Here is a 10,941-nt window from a genome sequence, read left to right on the forward strand (position 1 = left end):
AAAACCAACTTACGTTACGAGTTGCTAGAGATGTAAGAAGTGAAGCAGTGTGTGTGTGAAAAGGTCAATTGTAACTATGGCGGACAATGAATGGGGAACATCGACGTATTAATATGTGATATTTTAGTTTTAAATAATAAAAACTTGAAACTACCATGGTGAACCTAAATAAACCTTGGAGAAAAATACTGTATGAGAACCAAGACTATCCAGATAATTATACTGATTCATCTTTCCTAGAAGGAATGGAAAAAAACGTCCATTTCCAAGAGGTAACATACAGAAAAGCGTTTGTTGGAGCAAGTTTAGTCACACAGGAATTTTGTTTAGTGATTTTTTTCATTTTTAGTTTTGTTTATATGTACAATGGGTGGTATTCTGCTGAAGCTGTGTTTACAGCAACTAGTTTGTTAACACTGTGTGGTTATTTAATTTATATTTCAATTGAAGCCCCAAGTTTAAGACATTTATATGATATTGTGTTCTATTTGTTTTTGGGATGGCTTCTATCTCCTGTTCTGCAAACCCTCACCGCTACTATTAGCACTGATACAATATATGCAATGACTGTATTTATGATGACTGTTCATCTCATATTTTTTGACTATGGTGTTAAAGTTCTTATCGTTTCTAGTTCTTTATCAATTAATGCTACTACTTTTGGATCTCTGTGTTTGGCTTCAAGACTTCCAACACCATTCGATACATTTGTTATTTTGACAACAGCAGTAGAATCATTCGTGCTTTGCCCAATATTTTTTTCTAAGATTGGTAGCAAACCAGTTATCCCGGCCATCATGGTTGTACTGTGTATTGTTGGTTTGTATAGTATTTCATTTCTAATGACAGTTATGTTTATTGGAGCTATATTGTTTATTAATGTGATTTGTCCGATCTTATTTGTAAGCTGGCAAAGATACAAGGAAAATATTTATGGGCCATGGGATGAAGCAGTTATTCCTGTGATTAACTAAAATAACGGAATGTTTTTCATGAGCCATCTATACATTAAAAAATTGAAAAGATTAGCCTTAGAATATAATAAAGGAGGAGAAAGTAAAAAGTTCTTATTAAGTATCTCTTTATTATTAACAGTTTTATACACAGGAAAAAAATAAAAAATCATTAACACTAGTACATCTTATGTATACTTGGAAAACAGACCAATGCATTTATTAAATGCAATGTATCACACCCAAAACCCTTGAAATGGTATGGATACATTTGAAAATACAATAGGTGACTGACCACTTTTGTAAAATGTCTATTTGAAAGATCAAAGACAATGAAACGTACAAAACAAAAGCACAACAAACAAGCTTTGTATTAATAGTTAGGTACAAACTGAATCAACTTCTTTATCCTTCTTAGAAGGGCTTCTAAAAATCCTTTGTCTTTTGGCTCCATATCCTAAAAAAAATAAAATAATAAATTTGCAGGGAATATAATATAACTAATGAATATGAAGTTCTTTACTGTGATGATTAAAATGTCCTTGTTTCTATGAAACATTAATAAGATAGATTTCAGTTAAACTTAACTTATAAATATAGCATTTAAAATTTTTAAAAACAACTGAAAAAATGACATTTAAGTATGTTTGTTTTCAAATGAACCTGTTTCTGTAATCCAGACAACAGCACTGAAATTTATAAAGAAATTTCCATGAGATATACTGAACTATCTGTAGATAATTTAGCACTCAAAATTAAAATATTTATATTATAATTATATTTGGTTTGATTGCTCAAGACAGACTAAAATGCTATATGATATATTTCATCCTTTTCAATTACTTTGAGTGCTATTACTATATCAGTACTATTCCATTCATTAATTAAGTGATGATGACTAGTTATTAATTTTCACTTTGACAATAAGTTATTCCACAAAATTTGATTTTCCTACCATTTCTCAAAACAATTTAACCTTCAAAGGAATTTCCTGCTATTTTAGCAATAAAATCTGTGTCAACCCAATTCAGTAGGATCAACAGGTCCCATTATACCTGCTGAGCATCAGACCTTTTACAGAACAGTCAGCAGAATTTAGCATGCCCAAGGTTTTCCTGATGGCTGAGGATAACAACATTGGAATTGAGATAATTTGAGTATTTTAGCTTTAACTTGAAAATATTTCAAAACGTAAACAAAACTTAATTTTATGTAAATACTATTTTTCTTTTAATAAAACATACAATAACTTAGATACTTTCTTTCTATCACCCTTTCATTTCCTTAATACAACTCAATTAAGTTTAACTTAATCTTTTCATATAATACTTTCTCAAATACAATTCTAAAATGTTAATAGTTATTAAAATTCTTAAATTATATTGAATAACTATTGAGTAAACAACAATTAACATTGAAATGGCATAGACTAAAGAACTGATAAACATAACATTAATTTAAAACATCTAACAAGAGTCGAGTTGGATAGGAATTAAGACAGTTGGTTCTATGATTAAAAGAAGAAGAGGTCATGATGTGGAATAGGTGCGGGAAACATAAAATGTTAATGTTAAACATAAAAATGTTAAAATAATTGAAAGCTACTAAGAAGTGAATTCTCACCCATTTAATAATGATATAAACTCATTAAAAAACTTACCTTCACAATGGAGATGAGAGTTTTACTGAAGGTGTCACTAAACACAGAAAGAAGTCCTTGCTTAAGATGATTTAAATCATCACAGGTAACACTCCAGGATATGTCAAAATCCATTGCTTGGGGGCCTTCTGTAAAATTCATCAAAATTACATGACTAATTTATAGTTGTTACCTAACTATTTTAAAATCCAATACTTTCAGTATAACTGATATATGAGTACTTTAAAAATAGTATCTTACTTTGAAGCAAAGCTGTGAAAACTTATTAACATTTACTTTTCACTGGTCAAACATTTCAATCTTATTGAAATTAAAAATTTTTTTTCTTATTTATTTTGATATTTTATTTTTAATTATTTCATTACAAACAAAAATTCAAAATTTCCTCTTTATATGATTTTTGTGACTTTTCCAATAAAGAACTATGATCGGTATGTAAGGCGATCAATTCAATATCCAGAAAAATATTTTTATTTCAAAATACAAAAAAAAAAAAAGAATTAAATTAATTAATGATGGTGTAAAGATAGTTGACCGTAGGTATATAATAGAAGATAATCGGGGGGGTTGCGGTCAGCAGAATAAACAAACAAATCGTTATTCGTGCCGACGTTTCGACCTGATTTTCAGGTCTTCATCAGGGCTATAAAAACAAAAAGACAACAACCATCATTCAGAGAGAAAAATAAATAAATACAAATATATAAAATAAAATAGACTAAAAATTTAGAAATATACATAGTAATGGAATGAAAATATAAATTAGTTGATTAATAACTATGGACAAAGATAGTAGTAGATTGATTACATTATTATTTATATACCCATGTATATAAATAATAATGTGATAAAATAAATGTGAGTAATATAGGGTTTTTTTTTAAGCCCGATAGAACTTGAAATTGTAAAAAATAACACAAAAAATTAAATTGTAATCAAAATTTTTTTTTTATTCGAAAGATCAATACGTGACATTAACATTTGAAAATGATTTTGGGCATATGGGCACCGTGGCTGTTCTTGACAAAGCGCATTCTGTAAAATTGTGTTCACCGATTTTTGGCTTAACGGGTTTGTTAATAAGCAAAATTGCCGCATATGGTCGTGCGATTTGACACCTCTCGATTATTTCCTGTGGGGCTACGTGAAGTCACTGGTTTATGCTGATAAACCAGCAACAATTGACACCTTGGAGGCCAGCATTGTTCGTGTTATTCGTGACATACGGCCAAAATTGGACGTCCAGAATGCGCTTCGTCAAGAACAGCCGCGGTGCCCATATGCCCAAAATCATTTTCAAATGTTAATGTCACGTATTGATCTTTCGAATAAAAAAAAATTTTTGATTACAATTTAATTTTTTGTGTTATTTTTTACAATTTCAAGTTCTATCGGGCTTAAAAAAACACCCTATACAAGGATGTTATATTGATGATTAACATTAAAAACCTTTTAGTTATATAGATGAGTATAAAGAATTAGTTAAATTAATTATAGCCCTGATGAGGACCAGAAAATCAGGTCGAAACGGCAGCACAAATAAATAATTTGTTTATTTATTTGTGTTTTTTCTGCTGACCGCACCCACCGACCATCTTCTCCAATTAAATTAATTAATTAATTAATGGGACCAATGGGCAAATAATTCTTTTTTCTTGGCACAGAAAAACAATGATCAGTGATAAAATTACCTAAAATGAAATGTCTATCTTTCTTTCAGATATAATGTATCTAATTTTTGTAATGAAGGGAGTACCTTAAATACAAGATTAAAGAACTCTGTAGTTCTCACCCGCTAAGGTGAAAAATACCCGAAAATTGGGTACACACCCTCGGCAGTACTGGTTTCTATACAAATTTTAAATGTTAATCATATGCACCTGGCTATGTGCTCATAATTTGTATGAATCAGACATTTATAATCTGAACTTAACAGGTAAAACCACGATTGGTAATGAATAGAAGTAATGGCAACTAGATTTCCTTCTGGGTTAATTATCTGTAATAATGAACTTTTGAAATTGAACAAAAAAAAAAAACTTGTTAGCCTTCCCTCCTCATAATATCCTTCTTACTGTTCTTAAGAGAAGGGAAATGAGGCCTCTTACACTACAAGAGGAACAATTTTTTTATTTTGAGGCTTCTGCTTACTCGTAAATAAAAGTCATGGCAAACTTTTTATCTTTTTTTTTTTTTGTGAGAAGATGGTTGGGGGTCCGGTCAGCAAAAGTACACAAATTAACGAAACTTATTTATATGTGAATTTTTACTTATTTATCAGGGCTGAAAAAACAAAACGAAATAACAACCTTAATTCAGAGACAAAACATTAAGAAAATAATAATAAACAAGCTTTGAAAAATACATAACAATAAATTAGGTATATGGTAGTACATTGATATTAATAGTTTAATAAATTAATTATTTAATCGTTTTGTTTTTTCAGTCCTGATGAAGACCTGAAATTCAGGTCAAAACATTGGCACAAATAAATAAGTTTCGTTTATTTGTGTATTTTTGCTGACCGCACCCTGGGCCATCTTCTCCTCATATTAATCTATGGTCAACCACTTACACCTTATTGTTTATCTTTTTTTAAATTGATAACTAATATATGGTTATAATCGTTTCTATAAAAAAAAACAGGTTTAATACTAAATTTAGGTGTGAATCTCAAAAGCATAGAAATGTTCATAATTTGTTTTTTAATGAATTAATGAAAAAAAAAAAAAGGAATTCTAAGTGGCATAACTTTTATGTATTATGAACAAAATGCTTAAAACATTAAAAAATAGTTTAAGTAAAATAAAAAATTATCTATTTGTCAACCAATACTCTCATTTAATAAAATAGTACAATTAATATTTTTTTAAATACAAGGATCATCATTAATGGATATACATTATAACTTGCTTATAACAAACTAGGTAATTAGGACATAAGAGCATACAGAGGAAAGGTAAGTCATTCTAACAAATTTACGTGCCTATAAGTCCAAACACCTCAGTTATAAGAAACAAAAATTACCTGAGCTTTTGAATTAGAAGACAATTTTAAAGACAGATGGATTAGATTATATTGGACTTAAATCCATTTGGTACTGGAATTAATAATGGTATGGAGAAAGTGACTCTATAATCCCACTCCAATTTAGGATATTTAAAGTTTTGGATATTTTTACTTACTGGGATGTTTTGAAAGTTCCAGCGTCTTGGTAGACAATCCTCTTAACATATAGAAATCAAGATGAGCCCAGATGATGTAGAGACAGTGCTCAATAATGAAATAACAATATTCAAGTTCCCTCTGCTTATCATCTCTTTGCTGTTGTAAAATTTTTGTTACTTGTCTTCTTCGTTCACATTCGTCATTTAAGTTATTGCTTTGTTGGGGTAGATACTGCAAAAAAAAAAATGCTTTCATTAATATAAATAAACAAATCAAGGAGAGGCAGATATCCTAATACAAATAACAATAATCCTGCCTACCAATACTTGGTTCGATCAACAATGATCTTTGGCATGCAGACTAGATTCCTATCCTATAAATATTTATCAGAAAAATAACTTTCAATGAAATATTTATGCTTACAAGCAATTATGTAATTTCAAATAAACTTCAGATTTATCTATTTATCCAGTATTTATTTAAGTCATTTGAGCTGGGCCCTGTTTCTTAATGAAAGCTAATAGTATTGGTTCATAAATACAAGGATAAGAACTACATAGTGATAACACTAATACTTATTTTTCATATAATAGGGATGACTATTATTGATATTACAGGAGTTAAAAAGTACTGTACAAGTTACTATGGAAGAAGTCAGTGTAATTGTATTAAATTAAATCTACAAGACTAATAGTATTAGTTTGTACTATATTATGAAACATGGCCCTGAGGACACTTTTGTAAATCTATTTTTGTTTTTTTATTTTGTAATTATAAAGAATACAATTTATTTGCTTTATTGAATAAACGAATCAAAGGAGACATTCCCCCCCTTTGTACAAAAGCCATAACATATTTGCTGAATTATAGTTTACTGAGGTTTAATCTCCTCAATAACGACAAATAAGCTCCAATTCAGGTCTGAAAGTTTAGGAATTCAGTATCTCAACGAACTAACTTCAAGTAGGATAGAGAACTAAAGTCATTTTAAATACAAATTGCTTTATTAGATAACTAATTTTTATCTATCCTAGTTTACATGATGCACTATTAAATTCCTAATATCTTAAGAGATTGCATACATACAATTTTTGTCCAACAATAAGGTTACTACAATTATTTAATATAATAATTAAAGAAAAAAAACAAAACAATTTTTATTAGCATTTAGTAATTTATATGTAGAAAAATGTGCTCATATTTTGATTTTTATTAAATTGGGTTAATTTATTTAATACATAACTTCTAATATTTTTATCAATTTGGTTTTTCATTGTTCCACATGTTCAAGAGTTGGAGACACAATATTAAAAATATCGGTAGGAGAAGAACAACTTATTTTTTTCTGCACCAGTCTTTACTGCTCGATAAAAATATCACTCTATACAATGCCTTTATAAGGTGAGATGCAACAATGTGCTGCATGGGACAGTGTGCATCAAACTGTACCAAATGGCTTAGAATTTTTTTTTTACTTTAAATAAAGCACCAACATTCACCACCCTTTGTAGTATCTATTTTAGATTTAATTTTGTGGAAAAATGTTCAATTAATTCAAGCTTGACTATCTGTTTTTCTCAGATATATTTTAACAAATATGATTAATTTTAAAATCTACTTATACCAAATCCTATTAAAACTAGGAAGGTTTGCTCAAATTTCTGATAAATTATGTTGATGTTCATTCTTGAATCAAAATCACCGAACTTATTTATAGATCTTCATGAGGGCTAAGAACAAAAAGCAAGATAACAACCATAATGATTATAAGGAAGTACAAAATAACAAGAAACATATGAAGATAACAGATAATAAAAGTAGTATTGAAGAAAATGTATGAAATAGTATTATAAGAATATAAAAACAATATGAGAATATAGTAATATTAGAATTGAGAATGAAGGAAGAAAAAGAAAATATAAATATGAAAATGAGGTGAAGATAGTTTACCGTAGATAAATAGGAAAGATGATGGGGGAGGAGGGGGGCGATCAGCAGAAAAACACAAATAAACAAAAAATTATTTATTTGTGCCAACATTTCAACCTGATTTTTAGGACTTCATCATGGTTATAAAACAATAATAACAGAATTGAAGAAGTGAATGTAAAGTTACATAAGCTAAGAAGTAGTACAATTAATAGTAATTAGATGAGGTGAACATAACTTAGTTAAGTGAGTAAGGAAGAAAGAATAAAAGAAGAAAAAGGATAAAAAATAGTTAATATAAGAAATATACCATCTAGAGCCACCAGTTTCCAATACCAAGTTATGTGGAACATTGGGAAAATCATGAATAACACAATACATTAGAGAAAACCAAAACCATTTTTCTGCTTGCTGGTTTTCTCTAATGTATTGTGTAATTCATGATTCCCATAATGTGCCACTTCACTTGGTGTTGGAACCTGGTGGCTCCACATGGTATGTTTCTTATATTAACTATTATTATTATTTTTTATCCTCTTCATCTTCATTATTTTGTACTTTCTTTTAATCTTTATGGTTGTTTGTTATCTTGCTTTTTGTTCTTAGCCCTGAAATTCTGGATGAAACATTGGTACTAATAAATAAGTTTTTACTGATATGTATTCTTCTCTTCATACAATATCCATGGTCAACTACCAACTCATCATTAAAAAATACACGCTTAAAACCATATCCATTCTAATATACTTCCTCAGTAATAAATTACCTGGGCCAAAGATTTTGAATCTAAATTTTTGACAGTTTCAAGCTTTCTAATAGCTGCTTCATGGTTGCCCTTTTCCCTGGTATGATACTGAACAGCTTGAACCAATTGTTGAACAATGACACCTAAAGTAGCCTCCTGCATTGTCAGCATATCTAGAAAATATAATTACAGCTAAAACAAATAAATATATTAACAAATTCACAATAAAATAATTAACTAGGCAGTTTTTTTATGAGTTTACTCATGGAGCTGATACAAAATTATTCTGATCGAAAATATACAGAACATGAAGATTGGTGAATTGAATCTAATTATAGTGATCATTCTGTTAGGTGAGATCTCATCAACAGTTAAAACAAATTAATGCAATTATACTATTATAATATAGTATAAATAATATATTTCTTTCAGTGGCAACCAAAATCAATTTAAGATTTCATTACTAAAATATAAGTTTTTTTTAAAGATATAATGATAAAATTATCTAGCAGATGACCAAAACTCTAAAAATAAAATTGACTAACAAATATTTGAAGTTACCATTCAATTTGACCTTTTAAAATACCAATAAGTTAAATTAAACTCAAACTGCTGTTCCTGGTTTGAAATAATTTACTCATTGTTTTAATAGTACAATGATTTTATTAAAACATAAATTACAAATTTCATTACCTCTACGATCCGGGAGAGAATCAGACAAAGCCGGTTGAAAAATTACATTTGTAATCCTTCTGTCCATTCCACCATTTGAAACTAGATTTCTTGCATACAGAAGTAAATGTGAAACAATCTGGAAAAAAATATTTATGAAAATTGCATTATCTTTAAGTGCCATTATCTTTCCTGATGCCTCCGAAGCTTAATAGTCAGCGTAAAAGTTTCTCAAAAGGATAAAAAGGTACTAGTGGTATTATCTACTTGCATCTAGGTCCACTTCAAGGGAAATTAAGGAGGTATTATTGATATTTCATTCATAATAGATGTTCACAAATTTGTTTTTGATTATTTTTTAAAATTTAATTATAACAGAACCTATGCTATACAATGTTTATATAATGTATTGATTAATATTTGATAATTAACTCAGTGATCAAGAAGAGAAATCTGAATAGGTCTGATTTATAAAGGTGAGTTTCAGACAAGGGACAATAAACAGTCTGTATAAGGATTACACCCTTAATCATAATTAAAACTACTTCAAATGTATGTTTACTATATATACCAAATTGTAGTCATCATATAAAATAAGTAAGACAGATCAGGATACCCTAAGTGAAAATCAAAGCAATAAGAAATCACAAGTCAAGTAAGTCCAAAATATGGGGCTACGACTATATTGATTGATTAATCAGTAGTTATTAAAATTTTAGTTTAGCCAATTAATTTTCTTCTTTTTGCATAACGTTTAATTTTTATTTTGGGGTATTTTCACTAATTCATTATTTAAATTCCAAAACACTTCACTCATTATCATTAATAACATAACTAGCCTGAAAAAAGCTTTTTAATCGATGGGAAATATTTAGTTCTCCCTAAATTACCCTGCCTGATCATTAAACACTATCCTTAGCCATCAGCTGAGAAAGGCGAATCAGCAAACAGACAAAAAATAAATCAACTATAAGATTAATGTGGTCAAAGGAAACTTGAAAGATAGCTTCTGTAACTACTGTGGCTTATATTGAACTATTTACCCACACTGTTTGTAAATTTTTTGTACAAAAACAAACCTATTTTTCCTAAAAATGGGATTTTGGTTGAGTTTGTTTTGACAAAAATAAAATGTTTACTGACTCAACAGTAAATATAGTAATTAATTAATAAAAGTTGGTTGCTGCAAAAAAATTAATCCCTATGGAATTTATTGAGAGAGGTGAAAAATTAACAAAAAGAAATAAAATCTTACAAAAATGTTTTTGGTAAACAAGGAAATTCTGCCAAGCAAAAAAAGCTCATGCAGTTAGGTGTAAAGTCAATATAATCATCTTCGATCCTTCAGCCAAGAAGAACTTGTGGCATCTTTTGTGATGTTGCTTCAATTACTTTACTTAAATTCATATTTTCTAAAAGAATTTCAAAAATGTAAACTTATTGTTTATCTATTATATATGTCTGCTTGTTTTGTTCCCAACAAAAGATCTACTAAAGTACAAAAGGTTCTTTAAAACTGGATATTTCACGCCTTTTTACCATGGTAGTTATATTAGACCACAGAAGTTACAAAAACTACTTCAATGATAATAATATTATTATCAGAAAGTTTATTGATTGTATTTTTAACTAGTTATTCAAATTATTCTTCATGACCGCAGCCCTGACCATCTCCTTCATATTCACATATGATTAATCATATATATATACAGTCAGTTGTTATTTCGATGTCAGCTAACTGAGTAGATTAGCTGATCTAGTGTGTGTGTGTATGTGTATGTGTATGTGTATGTGTGTATATATATATATATATA

General features: G+C 28.7%; 2 protein-coding genes across 2 annotated transcripts in view; one reads left to right on the forward strand and one right to left on the reverse strand.

Annotated features, from left to right (window-relative positions):
- The first annotated feature begins 155 nt into the window (after nucleotides 1-155).
- Nucleotides 156-2,206, forward strand: PIG-C (phosphatidylinositol glycan anchor biosynthesis class C). Its single transcript, XM_014434780.3, has one exon. It carries the CDS (start codon nucleotides 156-158, stop codon nucleotides 972-974), a length of 819 nt encoding a protein of 272 aa, XP_014290266.1. The 3' UTR covers nucleotides 975-2,206.
- LOC106689668 (nuclear pore complex protein Nup205) overlaps nucleotides 1,249-10,941 on the reverse strand; it is a gene marked incomplete in the record, with an annotated part of 37,146 nt that continues 27,453 nt past the window's right edge. Inside the window, 4 exon segments of the mRNA XM_067049684.1 lie at nucleotides 1,249-1,410; nucleotides 2,614-2,741; nucleotides 5,799-6,012; nucleotides 8,477-8,628. Coding sequence (XP_066905785.1) covers nucleotides 1,327-1,410; nucleotides 2,614-2,741; nucleotides 5,799-6,012; nucleotides 8,477-8,628 — 578 coding nt within the window.

Source organism: Halyomorpha halys, unplaced genomic scaffold (assembly GCF_000696795.3).
Source record: "Halyomorpha halys isolate HHAL.00 unplaced genomic scaffold, Hhal_1.1 Scaffold1425.1, whole genome shotgun sequence".
Lineage (NCBI taxonomy): Eukaryota > Metazoa > Arthropoda > Insecta > Hemiptera > Pentatomidae > Halyomorpha > Halyomorpha halys.